The sequence below is a fragment of the Polyodon spathula genome, chromosome 16, assembly GCF_017654505.1.
Source record: "Polyodon spathula isolate WHYD16114869_AA chromosome 16, ASM1765450v1, whole genome shotgun sequence".
In the NCBI taxonomy this organism is placed as follows: Eukaryota; Metazoa; Chordata; class Actinopteri; order Acipenseriformes; family Polyodontidae; genus Polyodon; species Polyodon spathula.
Window position 1 is genome coordinate 9,823,927 of NC_054549.1, and position 24,739 is coordinate 9,848,665.

General features: G+C 53.5%; 1 protein-coding gene across 1 annotated transcript; it reads left to right on the forward strand.

Annotated features, from left to right (window-relative positions):
* Positions 1-14,041: 14,041 nt before the first annotated feature.
* On the forward strand, positions 14,042-24,642 carry tmco4 (transmembrane and coiled-coil domains 4). The gene is given in 14 exon segments (XM_041274396.1): positions 14,042-14,457; positions 14,890-15,096; positions 16,780-16,922; positions 17,219-17,246; positions 17,366-17,501; positions 18,263-18,360; positions 19,096-19,239; positions 19,321-19,440; positions 20,734-20,898; positions 21,024-21,160; positions 21,706-21,790; positions 21,981-22,098; positions 22,895-23,012; positions 23,608-24,642. Coding segments are annotated over 14 exon segments (2,160 nt in total). The 5' UTR covers positions 14,042-14,390; the 3' UTR covers positions 24,202-24,642.
* Positions 24,643-24,739: the final 97 nt, after the last annotated feature.

Below are 24,739 nucleotides of genomic sequence, written 5' to 3' on the forward strand. Positions count from 1 at the left end.
TACAATCCAAAACCAAAAGCCGCTTCAACACCGAACTACAATCCAAAACCAAAATTCTCGCGCGACAGTTTGGGTAGCTTCTGAACAATCCAAAACCAAGGGCCGCTTCCACACCGAACTACAATCCAAAACCAAGAGCCGCTTCCACACCGAACTACAATCCAAAACCAAGAGCAGCTTCAACACTGAACTGCAATCCAAAACCAAGAGCCGCTTCCATACCGAACTACAATCCAAAACCAAGAGCCTCTTCAACACCGAACTGCAATCCAAAACCAAGAGCAGCTTCAACACTGAACTACAATCCAAAACCAAGAGCCGCTTCAACACCGAACTACAATCCAAAACCAAGAGCCTCTTCAACACCGAACTGCAATCCAAAACCAAGAGCAGCTTCAACACTGAACTACAATCCAAAACCAAGAGCCGCTTCCAACACCGAACTACAATCCAAAACCAAGAGCCGCTTCAACACCGAACTACAATCCAAAACCAAGAGCCGCTTCAACACCGAACTGCAATCCAAAACCAAGAGCAGCTTCAACACTGAACTACAATCCAAAACCAAGAGCCGCTTCAACACCGAACTACAATCCAAAACCAAGAGCCGCTTCAACACTGAACTGCAATCCAAAACCAAGAGCCGCTTCAACACCGAACTACAATCCAAAACCAAGAGCCGCTTCAACACCGAACTGCAATCCAAAACCAAGAGCCGCTTCAACACCGAACTACAATCCAAAACCAAGAGCCGCTTCAACACCGAACTGCAATCCAAAACCAAGAGCCGCTTCAACACCGAACTGCAATCCAAAACCAAGAGCCGCTTCAACACCGAACTACAATCCAAAACCAAGAGCCGCTTCAACACCGAACTACAATCCAAAACCAAGAGCCGCTTCAACACCGAACTACAATCCAAAACCAAGAGCCGCTTCAACACCGAACTACAATCCAAAACCAAGAGCCGCTTCAACACCGAACTGCAATCCAAAACCAAGAGCAGCTTCAACACCGAACTACAATCCAAAACCAAGAGCCGCTTCAACACCGAACTACAATCCAAAACCAAGAGCCGCTTCAACACCGAACTGCAATCCAAAACCGAGAGCCGCTTCAACACCGAACTACAATCCAAAACCAAAAGCCGCTTCAACACCGAACTACAATCCAAAACCAAAAGCCGCTTCAACACCGAACTACAATCCAAAACCAAAGCCGCTTCAACACCGAACTACAATCCAAAACCAAGAGCTTCAACACCGAACTACAATCCAAAACCAAAAGCCGCTTCAACACCGAACTACAATCCAAAACCAAGAGCCGCTTCAACACCGAACTACAATCCAAAACCAAGAGCCGCTTCAACACCGAACTACAATCCAAAACCAAGAGCCGCTTCAACACCGAACTACAATCCAAAACCAAGAGCCGCTTCCACACCGAACTACAATCCAAAACCAAGAGCCGCTTCAACACCAAACTACAATCCAAAACCAAGAGCCGCATCAACACCGAACTACAATCCAAAACCACCGAGAGCCGCTTCAACACCGAACTACAATCCAAAACCAAGAGCCGCTTCAACACCGAACTACAATCCAAAACCAAGAGCCGCTTCAACACCGAACTACAATCCAAAACCAAGAGCCTCTTCAACACCGAACTGCAATCCTTTGCGTCTCGGCGAAGTTGGTGGCTTGACGTTAGGCTTAGTTTTAGGCTCTCGGAGAAGGGTGGCTTGATGTTAGTTTTGGTTCTCGGTCGACGTTGTGAGGGCGCTATGATCGTTAGCGTTTTGGCTCCTCCAGGCGAAGTTGTAGGCTGATGTTAGGTTGTTGGTATCTCCAGGCTAAGTTGTCGGAGTTGCCTGTAATCCAAAACCAAGAGCCGCTTCAACACCGAACTACAATCCAAAACCAAGAGCCGCTTCAACACCGAACTACAATCCAAAACCAAGAGCCGCATCAACACCGAACTACAATCCAAAACCAAGAGCCGCTTCAACACCGAACTACAATCCAAAACCAAGAGCCGCTTCAACACCGAACTGCAATCCAAAACCAAGAGCCGCTTCAACACCGAACTACAATCCAAAACCAAGAGCCGCTTCAACACCGAACTACAATCCAAAACCAAGAGCCGCTTCAACACCGAACTACAATCCAAAACCAAGAGCCGCTTCAACACTGAACTACAATCCAAAACCAAGAGCCGCTTCAACACCGAACTACAATCCAAAACCAAGAGCCGCTTCAACACCGAACTACAATCCAAAACCAAGAGCCGCTTCAACACCGAACTACAATCCAAAACCAAGAGCAGCTTCAACACCGAACTGCAATCCAAAACCAAGAGCCGCTTCAACACCGAACTACAATCCAAAACCAAGAGCCGCTTCAACACCGAACTACAATCCAAAACCAAGAGCCGCTTCAACACCGAACTACAATCCAAAACCAAGAGCCGCTTCAACACCGAACTACAATCCAAAACCAAGAGCCGCTTCAACACCGAACTACAATCCAAAACCAAGAGCCGCTTCAACACCGAACTACAATCCAAAACCAAGAGCCGCTTCAACACCGAACTACAATCCAAAACCAAGAGCCGCTTCAACACCGAACTACAATCCAAAACCAAGAGCCGCTTCCACACCGAACTACAATCCAAAACCAAGAGCCGCTTCAACACCGAACTACAATCCAAAACCAAGAGCCGCTTCAACACCGAACTACAATCCAAAACCAAGAGCCGCTTCAACACCGAACTACAATCCAAAACCAAAAGCCGCTTCAACACCGAACTACAATCCAAAACCAAAAGCCGCTTCAACACCGAACTACAATCCAAAACCAAGAGCCGCTTCAACACCGAACTACAATCCAAAACCAAGAGCCGCTTCAACACCGAACTACAATCCAAAACCAAGAGCCGCTTCAACACCGAACTACAATCCAAAACCAAGAGCCGCTTCAACACCGAACTACAATCCAAAACCAAGAGCCGCTTCCACACCGAACTGCAATCCAAAACCAAGAGCCGCTTCAACACCGAACTACAATCCAAAACCAAGAGCCGCTTCAACACCGAACTACAATCCAAAACCAAGAGCCGCTTCAACACCGAACTGCAATCCAAAACCAAGAGCCGCTTCCACACCGAACTACAATCCAAAACCAAGAGCCGCTTCAACACCGAACTACAATCCAAAACCAAGAGCCGCTTCAACACCGAACTACAATCCAAAACCAAAAGCCGCTTCAACACCGAACTACAATCCAAAACCAAGAGCCGCTTCAACACCGAACTGCAATCCAAAACCAAGAGCCGCTTCCACACCGAACTACAATCCAAAACCAAGAGCCGCTTCAACACCGAACTGCAATCCAAAACCAAGAGCAGCTTCAACACCGAACTGCAATCCAAAACCAAGAGCAGCTTCCACACCGAACTACAATCCAAAACCAAGAGCCGCTTCAACACCGAACTACAATCCAAAACCAAGAGCCGCTTCAACACCGAACTACAATCCAAAACCAAGAGCCGCTTCAACACCGAACTACAATCCAAAACCAAGAGCCGCTTCAACACCGAACTACAATCCAAAACCAAGAGCAGCTTCAACACTGAACTGCAATCCAAAACCAAGAGCCGCTTCAACACCGAACTACAATCCAAAACCAAGAGCCGCTTCAACACCGAACTGCAATCCAAAACCAAGAGCAGCTTCAACACCGAACTGCAATCCAAAACCAAGAGCCGCTTCAACACCGAACTACAATCCAAAACCAAGAGCCGCTTCAACACCGAACTGCAATCCAAAACCAAGAGCCGCTTCAACACCGAACTGCAATCCAAAACCAAGAGCCGCTTCAACACCGAACTACAATCCAAAACCAAGAGCCGCTTCAACACCGAACTGCAATCCAAAACCAAGAGCAGCTTCAACACCGAACTGCAATCCAAAACCAAGAGCAGCTTCAACACCGAACTGCAATCCAAAACCAAGAGCAGCTTCAACACCGAACTACAATCAATCCAAAACCAAAAGCCGCTTCAACACCGAACTACAATCCAAAACCAAGAGCCGCTTCAACACCAAACCGCTTCAACACCGAACTACAATCCAAAACCAAGAGCCTCTTCAACACCGAACTGCAATCCAAAACCAAGAGCCGCTTCAACTGAACAATCCAAAACCAAGAGCCGCTTCCAAACTACAATCCAAAACCAAGAGCCTCTTCAACACCGAACTGCAATCCAAAACCAAGAGCAGCTTCAACACTGAACTGCAATCCAAAACCAAGAGCCGCTTCAACACCGAACTAACAAACCAAAACCAAGAGCAGCTTCAACACCGAACTGCAATCCAAAACCAAGAGCCGCTTCAACACCGAACTGCAATCCAAAACCAAGAGCCGCTTCAACACCGAACTACAATCCAAAACCAAGAGCCGCTTCAACACCGAACTACAATCCAAAACCAAGAGCCGCTTCAACACCGAACTACAATCCAAAACCAAGAGCCGCTTCAACACCGAACTACAATCCAAAACCAAGAGCCGCTTCAACACCGAACTACAATCCAAAACCAAGAGCAGCTTCAGAACTACAATCCAAAACCAAAAGCCGCTTCAACACCGAACTGCAATCCAAAACCAAGAGCCGCTTCAACACCGAACTACAATCCAAAACCGAACTACAATCCAAAACCAAGAGCCGCTTCAACACCGAACTACAATCCAAAACCAAGAGCCGCTTCCACACCGAACTACAATCCAAAACCAAGCCGCTTCAACACCGAACTACAATCCAAAACCAGAGCCGCTTCAACACCGAACTGCAATCCAAAACCAAGAGCCGCTTCAACACCGAACTACAATCCAAAACCAAGAGCCGCTTCCACACCGAACTACAATCCAAAACCAAAAGCCGCTTCAACACCGAACTACAATCCAAAACCAAGAGCCGCTTCAACACCGAACTACAATCCAAAACCAAGAGCCGCTTCAACACCGAACTACAATCCAAAACCAAGAGCCGCTTCAACACCGAACTACAATCCAAAACCAAGAGCCGCTTCCACACCGAACTACAATCCAAAACCGAGAGCCGCTTCAACACTGAACTATAATGAAGTAACACTCTGAAACGCTCCGAGCTTGTGAGTCCTGTGGGATTAATTGTGGTGCAGTGTGTGCGCCGCAGTTTCCACCTCGTTAGAATGCTGCCGTGATTATTAGTCCAGGCAGGTTAGTTGTTAATCAGTGTGCTCGCTGGTTCGTGTATGAGCACTGCGCCCCCTCTCTCCCTCAGGCGCAGAGTGACGTCACAGCGCGCTCCGAGGGACTGGCTGCACCCTCTCCCGGGGATAATTAATAAAGAACAGGAAGGCGAGGCGAGCTGTTTAAAGGGGACTCGCGTGTCGTATTCCTGAAATGTTCTTTTTCTGTTGGTAATGAAACACTGAGAGCCCCACAACAGATTTGGGAATAGCAGACTGGGGTGGGGCTCGGGCTGGGAGCAGGGTCCCATGATCAGCAGCCAGGGGACGAGCCTGGGGGCACAATGGGAGGATCTAGCATTCACATGCTCTATGAAGTGGTGTATTGAATCCCCCGCTCTCCTCCTGCTCTCCCCCCGCTCTCCTCCTGCTCTCCCCCTGCTCTCCCCTCACTCTCCCCCTGATGGCCCCTCGGCTCTCTGCCCCCCCACCCAGGTCCTAACCCTCAGACTCTCTTGTATAAATGATTAATATCTGAAGCGGCAGTGAGTCAGGGTCAGTGAGCTGCTTTGTTTCCTCATTGCTGTGTCATCGTGCATCAGAGTGAGTGAGTGTGAGTGTCTGTGTGTCTGCCTGTCTGTGTGTGTGTGTGTGTATCTGTATGTCTGTGTGTGTGTGTCTGTGTGTATCTGTGTTTGTGTGTGTGTCTCTCTGTGTGTGTGTGCGTGTGTGTTTGTCAGGACACACTGGTGTGTGTGTACGTGTGTGTGTGCTTGTGTACACCACACATGTCAGTGTGTGTGTGTGGGTCAGTCTGTTATATACAGTGTGTGTGTATGTGTGTGTCAGTGTGTGTGTGTGTGTGTGTGTGTGTCAGTGTGTGTATGTCAGTGTGTGTCAGTGTGTGTGTGTCAGTGTGTGTGTGTCAGAGTGTGTGTGTGTGTGTGTGTGTGTTGTGTGTGTGTGTGTGTGTGTGTGTGTGTCAGTGTGTGTCAGTGTGTGTTAGTGTATGTGTCAGAGTGTGTGTGTCAGAGTGTGTGTGTGTGTGTGTGTGTGTGTGAGTGTGTGTGGTGTCACAGTGTGTCATGTGTGTGTACACACACAGTCTCACACACTCGTGTGTGTGTGTGTCAGTGTGTGTGTGTCAGTGTGTGTGTAGTTGTGTGTGTGTATGTGTGTCAGAGTGTGTGTGTGTCAGAGTGTGTGTGTGTGTGTGTGTGTGTGTGTGTGTGTGTGTGTGTGTGTGTGTGGTGTGTGTGTGTGTGTGTGTGTGTGTGTGCGTGCGCGAGTCTGTACAGATGATGTCATTGTCAGACACTTCCCTGGTTATTTTTTCCCTTGTATTCCAGGCTGGTGAATTCCAGTCCACAAATGCGGGACACATTCTCACAGTCAGTGCAGTTTCCTTGTGTTGGGTGTGTCTGTCAGTGCTGTGCAGTGCCCTGGCTCAGAGTCCGCTCTGCCCCGTGCTGTTACTGTAATCGTACTCATTATCTAGTGATGGAGCTGCTAATCTCATGTGTAGTTACACATGACCTGTACCTGCACCCCCTCCTTCCTTTCAGGAGGCTCGCAGCCGGGCTCCAGTAGGAGTTAAAGGTTAATCTGTCTGCGTCACACTCCGGCGATAAAGGCAGGTATAAAGAGGTTGCCTGGAGCACAGAGAGAGTGAGCCAGTGTGAGAGTGACAGAGTACAGGAGTGAGACAGTAAGACAGTGAGACAGTGTGAGAGTGAGACAGTGAGCTGGGGACAGTCTGCAGTTCATCTGCCCTCGACTACTTCAAACAAACAAAACCCTGTGTGGAGGGGCTGTGAGGAGGGGCTGTGCGGAGGGGCTGTGCGGAGGAGCTGTGCGGAGGAGCTGTGTGGAGGGGCTGTGCGGAGGGGCTGTGCGGAGGGGCTGTGTGGAGGAGCTGTGCGGAGGGGCTGTGCGGAGGAGCTGTGTGGAGGGGCTGTGCGGAGGGGCTGTGCGGAGGAGCTGTGTGGAGGGGCTGTGTGGAGGGGCTGTGCGGAGGAGCTGTGCGGAGGAGCTGTGTGGACAGGAACAACCCTTTCAATCTTGTGCAAAGACACAGGTTCCATCCTGCTGTCCTGTTCTACTGAATCCCATTCCCAGGAGCCCATCCCCTCCTGTCCGGTTGTGTTCCCGAGCGGTTCTGACCCGCGATGGAGTTGGTTCTGTCTGGGTCGGAGCTGGACTGTGCTGTATGCTATCACCGATACCACGGGCTGGTCTGGAGGCCACGACAGCTGCTCTGCGGACACACCTTCTGCTCGCTGTGCCTGAAGCTGCTGCTGGGGGCCCGGGAGGAGCCTGGAAGCACTGGGGGGTCCCCTCTGTATGGGGTGACCTGTCCGCTGTGCCGCAGGGTGACCCCTGTACCTGACGCCTCTGTGGGGCACCTACCCGAAAACGAGCGGACCCTGGAGCTGCTGTCCTGCCAGAGCCCACAGGGGGGCGATCCTGCACCCGCCTCCCCCTCTCTGCCGGAGGGGCTTCCCGAAATCCTGCTGTCCCCCAGCCTGCTGCTGCACAGCTACAATGGAACCCCGCTGTCTGTCAGCCAACCGCAGCCAACCGCAGAGTTGGTGAGGCTGCCAGGGGCGGGGCCAGGGGTGCCGGGGGCGGGGTCCGGGGTGTCAGGAGCGGGGAGTAGCAATCATGCGCTCCGACGTTTCCTCGTGGTTGCAGTTCTGTACGCGACGACTCTGTCGGTTCTGACCCAGTTCGTCGGACACGCCTCTTTATTCTACATCATCGCTGTGGTCAGCGCACTTTGCCTCGTCACAGGCACGGTGCTGCTCTGTAACTGCTGGCAGAGACGCAAGAGTGAGAGAGAGAGAGAGAGAGAGAGAGAGAGAGAGAGAGAGAGAGAGAGAGAGAGAGAGAGAGAGAGAGGGGAGAGTGGGGGGTCTGATTCACATATTCAGTCCAATATTCATCCTAGCGTAGTATAAGTATTGCTATTGTCGTTGTTATTGTTTGAATAAGTTATTGCAGTAATAAACATCAATGAAAGCCGCAATTTGTCTGAAAAGTTTGTAAACTTTAGCAGTACTTTGGAGACGGTCCCCATGCTGCATGAGCCCCAGAGTCATGAGGTCTGGAGCCCCAGCCCAGAATCATCTTAACCCTAAACCTCCCTCTCTCCCTCCCTGTCTCTCTCTCTGCCTCTTGATCTTTCTCTCTCTCCCTCTCTCCCACCCTCTCTCCCAACCTCTCTCTCTCCCTCTCCCTCTCTCCTCTCTCTCTCTCCTCTCTCTTCCCCTCTCTCTCTCCTCTCTCTCCCCCTCTCTCTCCCTCTCTCTCCCCCTCTCTCTCCTCTCCCCTCTCTCTCTCTCTCCCTCTCTCTCCTCTCTCTCTCTCTCTCTCTCTCCCTCTCTCTCTCTCTCTCCCTCTCCCCCTCTCTCTCTCTCTCTCTCCCTCTCTCCCTCTCCCCCCCCTCTCTCTCTCTCTCTCTCTCTCTCTCCTCCCCCTCTCTCTCTCTCTCTCCTCTCTCTCCCTCTCTCCCCTCTCTCTCTCTCTCCCCCTCTCTCTCTCTCTCTCTCTCTCTCTCTCGCTGTCGGCACGCTTGCACAGTTTATGATTATTTATCAGACGGAAGACAGAGTTCCTGAACAGACCGTCCAGTTACTTATTAACCCAGACCTCTTACTTCCTATTCCAGCCACGCACCCTCATGCCACCCGCTGACACACACTCCTGCCTGCTTTATACATAAGAAAGTTTACAAACGAGAGGAGGCCATTAGTCCCATCTTATTGATCCCAGGATCTCATCAAGCAGCTTCTTGAAGGATCCCAGGGTGTCGGCTTCAACCTCATTACTGGGGAGTCGGTTCCAGACCCTCACGATTCTCTCTGTGAAAAAGTGCCTTCTATTTTCTAATCTCCATTTGAGACCGGCCCGCAGGGGACGAGCACAGGCCTGGAAGGGACTGGCTAGGGCTGGCCAGAGACCCAGAGGGGAGAATCCTGGCTCCGAGCTGCCAGGGAATATCAGAGGTAAAGCTCAGTGGAGTCTGTCCTTTTGAAGCAGGAAGACGTGATCTGAGGACAGAAGCTGTTTGAGAAGGTGAGGAGACAGGAGACAGTAAACAGGGGTCTGGGGTTAACTCTCTGTCTCTTTCTCCCTCTCTCTCTGTCTCTCTCTCTTTCTCTCTCCCCTCTCTCTCTCTCTCTCGCTGTTTCTCTCCCTCTCTCTCTCTCTCTCTCTCTCTCTCTCCCTCTCCCTCTCTCTCTCTCTTGCTCTCTGTCTCTCTCTCTCCCTCTCTCAGTCTCTCTCCCTCTCTCTCAATCTCTTCCAGTTGAAGCTATGTTAGATGTCTTTATTTCCAGTAGTTATGCTGGAGATGGCAGTGAATGTGATGCTGTGTGCTGACAGCTGCACTGTGTCTTCTCTGCCTCCTCTCAGCTTGTATCAGGGGTTACTGGTTCACAGCTGCACTGTGTCTTCAGGGGTTACTGGTTCACAGCTGCACTGTGTCTTCAGGGGTTACTGGTTCACAGCTGCACTGTGTCGTCAGGGGTTACTGGTTCACAGCTGCACTGTATCTTCAGGGGTTACTGGTTCACAGCTACACTGTGTCTTCAGGGGTTACTGGTTCACAGCTGCACTGTGTCTTCAGGGGTTACTGGTTCACAGCTGCACTGTGTCTTCAGGGGTTACTGGTTCACAGCTACACTGTGTCTTCAGGGGTTACTGGTTCACAGCTGCACTGTGTCTTCAGGGGTTACTGGTTCACAGCTGCACTGTGTCTTCAGGGGTTACTGGTTCACAGCTACACTGTGTCTTCAGGGGTTACTGGTTCACAGTGGAGCTGCTGGCACTGGCAACTCTTTTACTGTGTATCTCCAGTCCCTGCTGAGCCAGTGTGAGGCGTGTATTCACCTTCAGCACAGACAGGCGTGTTGACAGTAAATTGCACTGTGTTTTGTGTTTGTTTGTATTTTGATGTTCAGATAATGCAGTGAAGTACCTTCAGAGCACTGTCACACTCGAGAGACCTGTAGAGCACCGACACACTTGAGAGACCCGCAGAGCACCATCACACTCGAGAGACCTGCAGAGCACCGACACACTCGAGAGACCTGCAGAGCACCGACACACTCGAGAGACCTGCAGAGCACCATCACAATCGAGAGACCTGCAGAGCACCGACACACTCGAGAGACCTGCAGAGCACCGTCACACTCGAGAGACCTGCAGAGCACCGTCACACTCGAGAGACCTGCAGACCACCATCACACTCGAGAGACCTGCAGAGCACCATCACACTCAAGAGACCTGTAGAGCACCGACACACTTGAGAGACCCGCAGAGCACCATCACACTCGAGAGACCTGCAGAGCACCGACACACTCGAGAGACCTGCAGAGCACCATCACACTTGAGAGACCTGCAGAGCACCATCACACTTGAGAGACCTGCAGAGCACCGTCACACTCGAGAGACCTGCAGAGCACCGTCACACTCGAGAGACCTGCAGAGCACCATCACAATCGAGAGACCTGCAGAGCACCATCACAATCGAGAGACCTGCAGAGCACCGTCACACTCAAGAGACCTGTAGAGCACCGACACACTTGAGAGACCCGCAGAGCACCATCACACTCGAGAGACCTGCAGAGCACCGACACACTCGAGAGACCTGCAGAGCACCATCACACTCGAGAGACCTGCAGAGCACCATCACACTCGAGAGACCTGCAGAGCACCGTCACACTCGAGAGACCTGCAGAGCACCATCACACTCGAGAGACCTGCAGAGCACCATCACACTCGAGAGACCTGCAGAGCACCATCACACTCGAGAGACCTGCAGAGCACCGTCACACTCGAGAGACCTGCAGAGCACCGACACACTCGAGAGACCCGCAGAGCACCGTCACACTCGAGAGACCTGTAGAGCACCGTCACACTCGAGAGACCCGCAGAGAACCATCACACTTGAGTCAGACTCCCCCCATCCTGGATCCAGACTGCCTCGCGAGGGACCCCGACACTCCCCCCGTCCTGGATCCAGACTGCCTCACGAGGGACCCCGACACTCCCCCGGTCCTGGATCCAGACTGCCTCGCGAGGGACCCTGACCCTCCCCCCGTCCTGGATCCAGACTGCCTCGCGAGGGACCCCGACACCCCCCCCGTCCTGGATCCAGACTGCCTCGCGAAGGACCCCAACACCCCTCCCGTCCTGGATCCAGACTGCCTCGCGAAGGACCCCGACACCCCTCCCGTCCTGGATCCAGACTGCCTCGCGAGAGACCCCGACACCCCCCCCGTCCTGGATCCAGACTGCCTCGCGAGGGACCCCGACACCCCCCCCGTCCTGGATCCAGACTGCCTCGCGAGGGACCCCGACACTCCCCCCGTCCTGGATCCAGACTGCCTCACGAGGGACCCCGACACTCCCCCGGTCCTGGATCCAGACTGCCTCGCGAGAGACCCCGACACCCCCCCCGTCCTGGATCCAGACTGCCTCGCGAGAGACCCCGACACCCCCCCCGTCCTGGATCCAGACTGCCTCGCGAGAGACCCCGATTCTCCTCCCATCCTGGATCCAGACTGCCTCGTGTGCTTCAGCTCCTACGACCTCCGAGCCCGGCTGCCCAGGGCTCTGCTCTGCGGACACGTGTTCTGCACGCTGTGCCTGCAGGCAATGCTGGGGGGCGGGGGGGAGCTGAGCTGCCCACTGTGCCGCGGGGTCACGCCAGTGTGGGGGGGCGCGGTGGACAGCCTGCCAGAGCCTCCTGGGATCCTGGAGGCTGTGCGGAGGCAGGGGGGTCGAGTGCAGGTGCTGTTGCTGCCGGTGATGCTGGGGCAAGGCAGGGAGGCGGGGAGCTCCCCTGGTGTTGCTCGCAGGGAGGGCAGGCAACTGGCGGCTCGCAGGCTCCTCCTCGTCCTGGTCCTGCTCTTCCTCATCCTGCTCCTCGCGCTCCTTCACTCCCTCAGCTCCTCCCTGCTGATCTGTGCCGTGGCCCTCATCGCCTTGCTGTTCCTCATCACCCTGGCGACAGGCTGCCACTGCTCCTCCCACCCACACTGACTCTGCACAGCGTCCCCTGCGGCTGGAGAGTGTACTGCACCACACTGACTCTGCACAGTGCCCCCTGCGGCTGGGAGGGTGTACTGCACCACACTGACTCTGCACAGCGCCCCCTGCGGCTGGGAGGGTGCACTGCACCACACTGACTCTGCACAGTGCCCCCTGCGGCTGGGAGGGTGTACTGCACCACACTGACTCTCCACAGCAACCCCTGTTTGTTTTTCTAGAGTGTTTTTTTTCATTTAAAAACATTTTATAGAGCATAACAGACCAGAAGAGGTTTCAGAATGCTGTACAGAAAAGGAAAAAATAAATAAAAAACATACAAAACACTGCCCAAAATATCAGAGTCAAAACATCTGACAATACTTTCTCCCTTATGTTGTTAACTGTAGTACAGTGCGCTGTAGTAAACTGGAGCGATCTGCAGGGTGCGCTGTAGTAAACTATAGCGATATGCAGGGTGCGCTGTAGTAAACTGGAGCGATATGCAGGGTGCGCTGTAGTAAACTGGAGCGATATGCAGGGTGCACTGTAGTAAACTGGAGCGATATGCAGGGTGCACTGTAGTAAACTGGAGTGATATGCAGGGTGCGCTGTAGTAAACTGGAGCGATATGCAGGGTGCGCTGTAGTAAACTGGAGCGATATGCAGGGTGCGCTGTAGTAAACTGGAGTGATATGCAGGGTGCGCTGTAGTAAACTGGAGCGATATGCAGGGTGCGCTGTAGTAAACTGGAGCGAGCGGCAGGGTGCGCTGTAGTAAACTGGAGCGATATGCAGGGTGCGCTGTAGTAAACTGGAGCGAGCGGCAGGGTGCGCTGTAGTAAACTGGAGCGATATGCAGGGTGCGCTGTAGTAAACTATAGCGATATGCAGGGTGCGCTGTAGTAAACTGGAGCGATATGCAGGGTGCACTGTAGTAAACTGGAGCGATATGCAGGGTGCACTGTAGTAAACTGGAGCGATATGCAGGGTGCGCTGTAGTAAACTGGAGCGATATGCAGGGTGCGCTGTAGTAAACTGGAGCGATATGCAGGGTGCGCTGTAGTAAACTGGAGCGAGCGGCAGGGTGCGCTGTAGTAAACTGGAGCGATATGCAGGGTGCGCTGTAGTAAACTGGAGCGATATGCAGGGTGCGCTGTAGTAAACTGGAGCGATATGCAGGGTGCGCTGTAGTAAACTGGAGCGATATGCAGGGTGCGCTGTAGTAAACTGGAGCGATATGCAGGGTGCACTGTAGTAAACTGGAGCGATATGCAGGGTGCACTGTAGTAAACTGGAGCGATATGCAGGGTGCGCTGTAGTAAACTGGAGCGATATGCAGGGTGCGCTGTAGTAAACTGGAGCGAGCGGCAGGGTGCGCTGTAGTAAACTGGAGCGATATGCAGGGTGCGCTGTAGTAAACTGGAGCGATATGCAGGGTGCGCTGTAGTAAACTGGAGCGAGTAAACTGGAGTGATATGCAGGGTGCGCTGTAGTAAACTGGAGTGATATGCAGGGTGCGCTGTAGTAAACTGGAGTGATATGCAGGGTGCGCTGTAGTAAACTGGAGTGATATGCAGGGTGCGCTGTAGTAAACTGGAGCGATATGCAGGGTGCGCTGTAGTAAACTGGAGCGAGCGGCAGGGTGCGCTGTAGTAAACTGGAGCGAGCGGCAGGGTGCGCTGTAGTAAACTGGAGCGATCTGCAGGTGTTCATGGTTTGGTTCAGACAGCGCTGCTGTGAGTGTGTGCATCAGTCTCACAGTGTGCTTTACATTAAAATGATTCTTGTTAGAAGTACATTGCGTGTCAGTGTGTCTGGCGGTTATTGCAGGGTTGTGTTGACGAGGTCGGTTATCGTGACATTGTTCTCACTTTGTAGATAGAAAGAACTCTTTGTTCTGCTTGACAATTACTGAGAAACGCGGCGCTGCCTTCCGCTGCCGCTTGAATCGTTTGGGTGACGCAAAGGGGGCGGTCCGCGTTTGTGACGTTGCACGCAAGTCCCCTATATCGGTCTAGCGGAAGGGTGGGGCTTGGTGTCGACTGAGTGAAACTTTGTAAACTTTAACCCAGGGACGGACAAATAAACAGAAAGTCAAATTAAGAGAATTAACGGGTCAGGAAACCATGGAAACAGAAGAAAGCAGTGCACCGGCAGGCGGTAGCGACGAGAAAGCGGGCCCGGCGACTCCAGGTATGACGCATCTGTATTAGTACATTTGTGGGATAAATGTTCCCATGACAGCGCCTGCTGCTACGAGGGCTGTTGAAATGGCTTCACATATTCATTTGAACAGCTTTGCAGGTTTACTGTGACAGCGCAACCCTGCTGTCCCGCGCGTCTAAAGGCACATGTAATGAATAGACTGGCTCAGGCGCTGAGCGCACCGTGGGAAGCTCCTGTCTGATCCCAGCTGTGACAGGCTTTAGAGCCTCCGCACACGTGACTGTGTAACGCGAGTGGAAAAGGCAGCGACGCCTGGTGGTGGAATGGAAGAAGTGCTTGCTTACAGAACGTGTCCGCAGTGTCACACAGCCTCGCCGCCGCCGGTGATGTTCCAGGCAGCAATGTCGTGTCTCCCTGTCTGTAACTCACGTGGTTTTGCTCCTTCTCTCGCTCTTTCAGATGGAAACGCCAACGTGCTCGGCCTGGCGAGTCTGGAGGGAGGGGGCGGGATCACGGTGGGCTCGGGGGCACTGATTGGTCGGCTGCTTAGCGAACCGGGTCGCTTCGCCTACGCGGGTCTGTGTGGGATCTCGCTGGCACTGCTCTTCCCAGGTAGAGCTCACAGGTGAGGGGGAGTGAGGTACAGGTATAGGGAGTGTGGTAAAGGTGAAGGGGATTGTGGTACAGGTGAGGGGGAGTGTGGTAAAGGTGAAGGGGATTGTGGTACAGGTGAGGGGGAGTGTGGTACAGGTATAGGGAGTGTGGTAAAGGTGAAGGGGATTGTGGTACAGGTGAGGGGGAGTGTGGTAAAGGTGAAGGGGATTGTGGTACAGGTGAGGGGGAGTGTGGTACAGGTATAGGGAGTGTGGTAAAGGTGAAGGGGATTGTGGTACAGGTATAGGGAGTGTGGTAAAGGTGAAGGGGATTGTGGTACAGGTATAGGGAGTGTGGTAAAGGTGAAGGGGATTGTGGTACAGGTGAGGGGGAGTGTGGTACAGGTATAGGGAGTGTGGTAAAGGTGAAGGGGATTGTGGTACAGGTGAGGGGGAGTGTGGTAAAGGTGAAGGGGATTGTGGTACAGGTATAGGGAGTGTGGTAAAGGTGAAGGGGATTGTGGTACAGGTGAGGGGGAGTGTGGTACAGGTATAGGGAGTGTGGTAAAGGTGAAGGGGATTGTGGTACAGGTGAGGGGGAGTGTGGTACAGGTATAGGGAGTGTGGTAAAGGTGAAGGGGAGTGTGGTACAGGTATAGGGAGTGTGGTAAAGGTGAGGGGGATTGTGGTACAGGTATAGGGAGTGTGGTAAAGGTGAAGGGGATTGTGGTACAGGTGATAGGGAGTGTGGTAAAGGTGAGGGGGATTGTGGTACAGGTATAGGGGATGGTGGTACAGGTGAGGGGGAGTGTGGTAAAGGTGAAGGGGGTTGTGGTACAGGTGAGGGGGAGTGTGGTACAGGTATAGGGGAGTGTGGTACAGGTGAGGGGGATTGTGGTACAGGTATAGGGAGTGTGGTAAAGGTGAAGGGGATTGTGGTACAGGTGAGGGGGAGTGTGGTACAGGTATAGGGAGTGTGGTAAAGGTGAAGGGGATTGTGGTACAGGTATAGGGAGTGTGGTAAAGGTGAAGGGGATTGTGGTACAGGTATAGGGAGTGTGGTAAAGGTGAGGGGGACAGGTGAGGGGGAGTGTGGTACAGGTATAGGGAGTGTGGTAAAGGTGAAGGGGATTGTGGTACAGGTATAGGAAGTGTGGTAAAGGTGAAGGGGATTGTGGTACAGGTATAGGGAGTGTGGTAAAGGTGAAGGGGATTGTGGTACAGGTATAGGGAGTGTGGTAAAGGTGAGGGGGATTGTGGTACAGGTATAGGGAGTGTGGTAAAGGTGAGGGGGAGTGTGGTACAGGTATAGGGAGTGTGGTAAAGGTGAGGGGGATTGTGGTACAGGCAACTACACCTAACACCATGGCCAATAGTCCACTCACACCATTTCCACTACCCGAACACATAGTCCTACCCCATCAACACCATGCTGTTCCAATGATCCCTCCACCCATTTTCCACTACCCTAAAACCATGTGTCCACTCCCCACACACCCAGGTCCATATCTCTTAACACCATTTCCACTATCCCCTAACACCCATGGCCACATCCCTCACCACAATGTCCAGGTTGCCCTAACACCAGTCCATGTCCCTCACACCTGTCCAATCACATATGGTAACCGTGACCCTCACCCAAGTTGTACGTAAAAAATGACAGTCTGTCTGTCTGTGTCTGTCTCTGTCTGTCTCTCTCTCTCTCCCCCCAACAAAGGGACCCGTCAAGGGAGAGGACCGTTCGTGCAGACCAAAGGCTGGCTCGCTCTCTGCGACTCTGTGCTGCCCGTGATGGAGGCGTTTGGGGAGGGGCTGGGTGGGGAGGAAGGGCCCGACACCTTCGTCTCTTTGCTGCTGGAGGATCCCGAGCTGCACGGCCGCCCCCTCCTCATCACACAGGTGCATTGTGGGATTGCTTCTTGGGTGCATTGTGGGATTGTTTCACAGGTGCATTGTGGGATTGCTTCTCGGGTGCATTGTGGGATTGCTTCTCGGGTGCATTGTGGGATTGTTTCACAGGTGCATTGTGGGATTGTTTCACAGGTGCATTGTGGGATTGCTTCTCGGGTGCATTGTGGGATTGCTTCTCGGGTGCATTGTGGGGTTACTTCTCGGGTGCATTGTGGGATTGTTTCACAGGTGCATTGTGGGGTTATTCTCTTTCACTAACCTGTCTGTGTCGCTTTCTCTTTCAGGATCTCGTTTCATTCGCAGTTAAAGATGGTGAGACTCTTATAAATTTTTGTAGTTCCACTGCTGCTTCTGCTGTTGTTTATAAAGCCAGTCTCGTCTGCAGTATTGCAGCACGTGTCAGTCAAGGGATTGTGATCCTCTCCCCCCAGGTTACTATGATGCCCGCGCCCGCGTGCTGATTCGCTACGTGACCTGCCTGCTGCGCGTCACCTTGGAAGAGCTGGAGCAGTACGAGGACACGCTGGTGCAGAGCCTGCAGGAGAAGAGAGGAGAGGGAGAGACAGAGTGAGGATGGGGAGGGGGGTGGGACACTCGGTTCCTTGCACAAACGACACCAGACTCACAAACGGAGGGTTCCACCACCAACTTTCTCCTTCCCCCACCCTTCTGTCCCCCGAACAAACGACACCAGACACAAACGGAGAGCTCCCACTCCCACTTCTCCTTCCCCCCCTCTCACCCCACCTACGTCTACCCCGAACAAGAACGGACAGCAGACACAAACCGGAGAGACTCCCCTCCCACTTCCCCCACCTCTGTCCCCCCGAACAAAAACGACACAGACACAAACGGAGAGCTCCCCCTCCCAACTTCTCCTTCCCCCTTCCCCACCCTCTGTACCCGAACAAACGACACCAGACACAAACGGAGAGCCTCCCCCTCCACACTTCTCCTTCCCCCCTTCCCCCACCCTTGGCCCCAGAACAAACGACACCTAGACACAAACGGAGAGCTCATCTCCTCCCACTTTCTCTTCCCCCCTCCCCCACCTCCCTCTCCCCGGAACAAACCGACACCAGACACAACGGAGAGCCTTCTCCCTCCCAATAGAAGAAGGGGGGGTGGGGTGGAGGAGAGGGGGCTTGTTTGCTGTGGTCTGTGTTTGCCTCTCGGGAGTAACATTTCTTATTATCTGTTTTCTCTGCTGTCCTTGAAGACTGTGCTGGACAGTAAGTGTTGAGATTAGATCACTTGTTTCAGTGCTTGTCTGTCAGTGAAACCCAGATGATTGTTCTGTGTGGTTCTGACCCGGTTCTCATGTGCAGGGAGCAGGGCTCAGCCCGCAGACGCAGGGAGAGCCGGAAGAAGCTGAGACGCTACCTGCTGATCGGACTCGCCACTGTGGGGGGGGGCACTGTGATCGGTGAGAACGAGAGAGTGTGTGTGTGTGTCTCAGTGTGTGTCTCAGTGTATCTCAGTGTGTGTCTCAATGTGTGTCTCAGTGTGTCTCAGTGTGTGTCTCAGTGTGTATCTCAGTGTGTCTCTCAGTGTGTCTCTGTGTGTTTCTCAGTGTGTTTCTCAGTGTATCTCGGTGTATCTCAATGTGCGTCTCAGTGTGTCTCAGTGTATCTGTGTGTGTCTCAGTGTGTCTCTGTGTGTGTCTCAGTGTGTCTCAGTGTGTCTCAGTGTGTATCTCAGTGTGTTTCTCAGTGTGTCTCTGTGTGTGTCTCAGTGTGTCTCAGTGTCTCTGTGTGTATCTCAGTGTGTGTATCTTAGTGTGTGTCTCAGTGTGTCTCAGTGTCTCTGTGTGTATCTCAGTGTGTGTATCTTAGTGTGTCTCAGTGTGTGTATCTTAGTGTGTGTCTCAGTGTGTCTCTGTGTGTATCTCAGTGTGTGTCTCAGTGTGTCTCAGTGTGTCTCAGTGTGTGTATCTCAGTGTGTGTCTCAGTGTGTCTCTGTGTGTGTCTCAGTGTGTCTCAGTGTGTCTCTGTGTGTCTCTCAGTGTGTGTCTCTGTGTGTGTCTCAGTGTGTCTCAGTGTGTCTCTGTGTGTATCTCAGTGTGTCTCAGTGTGTCTCTGTGTGTGTCTCTGTGTGTATCTCAGTGTGTCTCTGTGTGTGTCTCAGTGTATCAGTGCTGTTATTAATGTTGCCTTTGCAGGTCTGACGGGGGGTTTGGCGGCCCCCCTGGTTGCCGCGGGCGCCGGTGCGGTGATTGGCAGTGCCGGGGCTGCTGCTCTGGGCTCCACCGCCGGCATCGCCATCATGGCGTCTCTGTTCGGAGCCGCGGGGGCGGGGCTTACAGGTGAGCGTGAGAATCCAGAGTGAATCCAGACTGACTCCAGAGTGAATCCAGACGGACTCCTCCTCTCCCTCTCTCTCTCAGGCTACAAGATGAAGAGGCGTGTGGGCGATATCGAGCAGTTTGAGATCCTGCCCCTGAGTGAAGGCAACCAGCTGCACCTCACCATCGCAGTGACAGGCTGGCTGTGTGCGGGGCAGTATGGTGAGCCTCCCTGCTCCTCTCTCCCCCTCTCTCACCCTCTCTCACTCCCTCTCTCACCCCCTCTCTCTCCCCCTCTCACCCCCTCTCACCCCCTCTCTTTCACCCCCTCTCAGAGTTGCTCCTCTCTCTCCCCTCTCTCCCCCTCTCTCACCTCCTCTCTCCTCCTCTCTCTCTCCTCTCCTCTCACCCCCTCTCTCTCCCTCTCTCTCCCCTTCTCTCTCCCCTCTCTCTCTCCCTCTCTCTCCCCTCTCTCGGGAGCTAGTGAGAGGGGAGGAGAGAGTTGAGAGCGAGAGACAGTGTCAGGAGATGAGAGTGGGGGTGGAGAGAGGGGAGAGAGTGAGAGACTCTCTCCCCCCTCTCTCTCTCCTCCTCTCTCTCTCCCCTCTCTCCCTCTCTCTCTCCCCTCTCTCTCTCCCTCTCTCTCTCCTCCTCTCTACAGTGTAGGACTCTCTCACCCCCCTCTCTCCCCCTCTCTCTCTCCCCCCCTCTCTCCCTCTAGAGACGCAGTGGGGGAGAGTCGGGGGAGCGAGAGGGGGAGAGAGTGGGGCTCTCTCTCTCCCCCTCTCTCTCTCCCCCTCTCTCTCTCCCCCCCTCTCTCACCCCCTCTCTCTCTCTCTCTCTCTCTCTCCCCTCCTCTTTCTCTCTCTCTCCCCCTCTCTCCCCCTCTCTCCCCCCCCCCCACCCCCAGAGACTCCTCACCCCCTCCTCTCCCTTCATCTCTCTATTTCTCTTCTCTCCCTCTCTCTCTGGGAGAGAGCGTAGAGAGCGGGAGGTCAGAGAGTGGGGGAGGAGAGGAGGGGGAGAGAAGCATCAGGAGAAGAGAGCGGACAGTCTCTCCTCTCTCTCCCTCTCTCTCCCCCGCCTCTCTGGGGGGAGAGAAGGGGGAGCAGGTGACTCCTCTCCTCTCTCTCCCCCTCTCTCTCCTCCTCTTCTCTGTCCTCTCTATCCTCTCCTCGGGAGAGAGGGGGAGAGCGAGTGCTCTCTCTCTCTCTCTCTCTCCCTCTCTCTCTCCTCTCTCTCCCTCTCTCCCCCTCCTCCCCATCTCTCTCTCTCTCTCTCAGTTGGGGGGGAGAGAGTGGTAAGGAGAGACAGTGGTAGGAGAGAGGGGAGAGAGATTGGTTGAGGAGAGAGTGGGTGGGAGCTCTCCCCCTCTCTCTCCTCTCTCTCTCTCTCCCTCCTCTCTCTCTCCCCCCCCTCTCTCCCCCCCTCTCTCCCCCTCTCTCACCTCCTCTCTCTCTCTCTCTCTCTCTCTCTCTCTCTCTTCCCTCTCTCTCCCCCCCTCTCTCCCTGCAGCCTCGTTCCTGGCTCCCTGGCAGGGCCTGTGTCAGTCCCGGGAGCAATACTGCCTAGCCTGGGAGTCACGGTACCTGCTGGAACTTGGCAACGCGCTGGTTACCCTGCTGAACGGGCTGGTCAACATGGTGGCACAGGAGGCTCTGAAATACACTGTGCTGTCAGGTGAGGAGAGGGACTGAGAGGGACAGGGATCAAGAGACAGAGACAGACAGAGACATGTTTCTGCTCTGCTGTGATTTGGCGGTATTAGTAGTTGACCCTCTGTTTCCTCTCCTCTGATTGGCCAGGTATCATGACTGCGCTGACTTGGCCTGCCTCCATCCTGGCGGTCGCCAGTGTGATTGACAACCCGTGGGGGGTTTGTCTGAGCCGCTCCGCAGAGGTGGGAAAACACCTGGCACAGGTACTGAAGAGCAGGGAGCAGGTGAGTGAAACAGCATTGAAACACTGCACAGGTACTGAAGAGCAGGGAGCAGGTGAGTGAAACAGCATTGAAACACTGCACAGGTACTGAAGAGCAGGGAGCAGGTGAGTGAAACAGCATTGAAACACTGCACAGGTACTGAAGAGCAGGGAGCAGGTGAGTGAAACAGCATTGAAACACTGCACAGGTACTGAAGAGCAGGGAGCAGGTGAGTGAAACAGCATTGAAACACTGCACAGGTACTGAAGAGCAGGGAGCAGGTGAGTGAAACAGCATTGAAACACTGCACAGGTACTGAAGAGCAGGGAGCAGGTGAGTGAAACAGCATTGAAACACTGCACAGGTACTGAAGAGCAGGGAGCAGGTGAGTGAGACAGCATTGAAACACTGCACAGGAACCATTGACACACTGACTAGCTCTCCCCCTGTGCCCCCCACTGCCCCACACTGCCTCACACTGTCCCAAACTGCCCCCCACTGCCCCACACTCTCCCACACCCGCTCGCTCGCTGTGTGTTTGTGACTTGTTGTGTTTGTGTCCACAGGGTAAGAGGCCCGTGACGCTGGTGGGATTCAGTCTGGGAGCGAGAGTCATCTACTTCTGTCTGCAAGAGCTGGCACAGGACACAGGTACTGAGGGGGAGAGGGGAGAGAGGAGAGACTGACACAGGAGAGAGGAGAGTCTGAGATAAGCTCAGGTGTGCCACAGTGTCAGACTGTAGTAGAGTATATAGTTTTAATATAGCTGTAGGGCTGCCAGTGTTTAATGACCTCTCTGTCTCTCTCTCTCTCTCTCTCTCTCCCTCTCTCTCCTTCCCAGACTGCGAGGGTGTAGTTGAAGATGTTGTCCTGTTGGGGGCGCCGGTGGAAGGGGGCTCCAGACACTGGCAGCCTCTGACCAGAGTGGTGTCCGGCCAGATCATCAATGGATACTGCCGGTCAGTTAGAGCCCAGTGCTGTGATACTGCCCTGTGTATTATACTGTGTCCAGTGCTGTGATACTGCCCTGTGTATTGTACTGTGTCCAGTGCTGTGATACTGCCCTGTGTATTATACTGTGTCCAGTGCTGTGCTACTGCCCTGTGTATTGTACTGTGTCCAGTGCTGTGATACTGCCCTGTGTATTATACTGTGTCCAGTGCTGTGATACTGCCTTGTGTATTATACTGTGCCAGTGCTGTGATACTGCCCTGTGTATTATACTGTGCCAGTGCTGTGATACTGCCCTGTGTATTGTACTGTGTCCAGTGCTGTGATACTGCCCTGTGTATTGTACTGTGTCCAGTGCTGTGATACTGCCCTGTGTATTATACTGTGTCCAGTGCTGTGATACTGCCCTGTGTATTGTACTGTGTCCAGTGCTGTGATACTGCCCTGTGTATTGTACTGTGTCCAGTGCTGTGATACTGCCCTGTGTATTATACTGTGCCAGTGCTGTGATACTGCCCTGTGTATTGTACTGTGTCCAGTGCTGTGATACTGCCCTGTGTATTGTACTGTGTCCAGTGCTGTGATACTGCCCTGTGTATTATACTGTGCCAGTGCTGTGAGACTGCCCTGTGTATTGTACTGTGTCCGGTGCTGTGAGACTGCCCTGTGTATTGTACTGTGTCCGGTGCTGTGAGACTGCCCTGTGTATTGTACTGTGTCCGGTGCTGTGAGACTGCCCTGTGTATTGTACTGTGTCCAGTATATTCTGCAATGACTTTCTATCTCTCTGCTCTCCTCTCTCAGGGGTGACTGGCTCCTGGGGTTCCTGTATCGTTCCTCCTCTGCTCAGCTCTCCGTCGCTGGGCTTCAGCCAGTCGACCTCGATGACCGCAGGATGATCAACGTGGACCTGTCCTCTGTGGTGAGAGCGGGAGAGAGAGGGAGGGAGGAAGGAGGGAGGGACAGAGACAGAGACAGAGAGAGAGAGGGAGTGGGAAGGAAAGGAAAGGTGAGAAGAATTCTCAAACAACTTTTTTGCATGCGTCACCAAACCGGTCAGACACAGAGGAGCCCTACTGTACACTGACACTAACACACACACACACACACACACACACACACACACACACACACACACACACACACACACACACACTGACACACACAGACACACACACACACACACACACACTAACACACACACACACACACACACACACACACTAACACACACACACACACACACACACACACACACACTGACACACACACACACACACACACACACACACACACACTAACACACACTGACACACACAGAGGAGCCCTACTGTACACTGACACTCACACTAACACACACTGACACACACACACACTAACACACACACACTAATACACACTGACACACACTAACACACACACACACACACACACTGACACACACACACACTAACACACACTGACACACACTAACACTCTGTTCCGCAGGTGAAAGGTGCTGTTGCTGTTCTCTGTAGGTGAAAGGTCACCTGGACTACATGCGGCAGATGGAGACGATTCTGGTGGCTGTGGGAGTGAGAACCAGAGAGAGAGGAAGTGAGGAGCAGAACCAGGGGGGAGATCCAGATCCAGGCCTGGAGCAGAACCAGAGGGGAGATCCAGAACCGGGCCTGGAGCAGAACCAGAGGGGAGATCCAGAACCGGGCCTGGAGCACGACCAGGGGGGAGATCCAGGCCAGGGGAGCGTGGAGACGGAGGGAGGGAGTGTCGAAGCGGACACTCTGTACGCCTGCAGCTCCGGGTGGGAGGAGGGCTGGGATATCCCAGACATCTCCGATATTCTGAAATCCTTGGATATGCAGCCGGATAATCAGGCAGTCTCGCCAGCCAGCTCAGAGCTGCCAGGATCCCTGGGGGTGAGTCAGGGTGCAGTGCACAGCTCTGAACAGCAGGGGGCAGCGCACCTCACAGAGCAGCACAGCACAGCTGGCTCACAACTGTGCTCAGACTCTGCAGTGACACCCTCCAGCCAGCAGGGGGCAGTAAAGAGGACTGACTCGCACCCTGAGGAGGGTCTGCCAGACCTCAGCTCTAACACCCTGCGGCTATAGGACAGTCTGGCATTGCTGTCTGGGTTTGTGACTTTGTCACACGGCAGCTGGGGAACCAACCAATGAGAAACAGCTTCCCTTGAGCGCCCTCTCTAAACAACGGCAGAAGAAAAGATCGTTCTTGCAGCATCAAATCCCTGGAGCTGAACAGTAAAGGACTCTGCAGTGGTGAAGACACGGCAGTGAGGGGGGCTCTCTGCCAGCGCCTTTCCAGGCAGCTGGGTACAGCTGCTGTGTCTGATTCGTTTAGCTCTGCTGAGATGTGAAGAGCTAGTCTGTGTTCTGCATGGTATTAGCTGTATAACAGCACTGTCACGCCTGTGATGATATCCAGCTGGTGATACTTTAGCAGCGAAAGTGCCATTTTATGGCAGGACAAATGGAGTTTGAATGGAATTAGGGACCACAAACAGTGTTATTAAATAAAGTTTATTAAATTCATTTTGTGAAAGACAACAGGGTTTTTTCATTTTCCCAGTCCAAGGCTGGCTGTGTTCACTAACCCCCGCCCCCCCCCCCCCGCCCGCCCCCTGCGGTG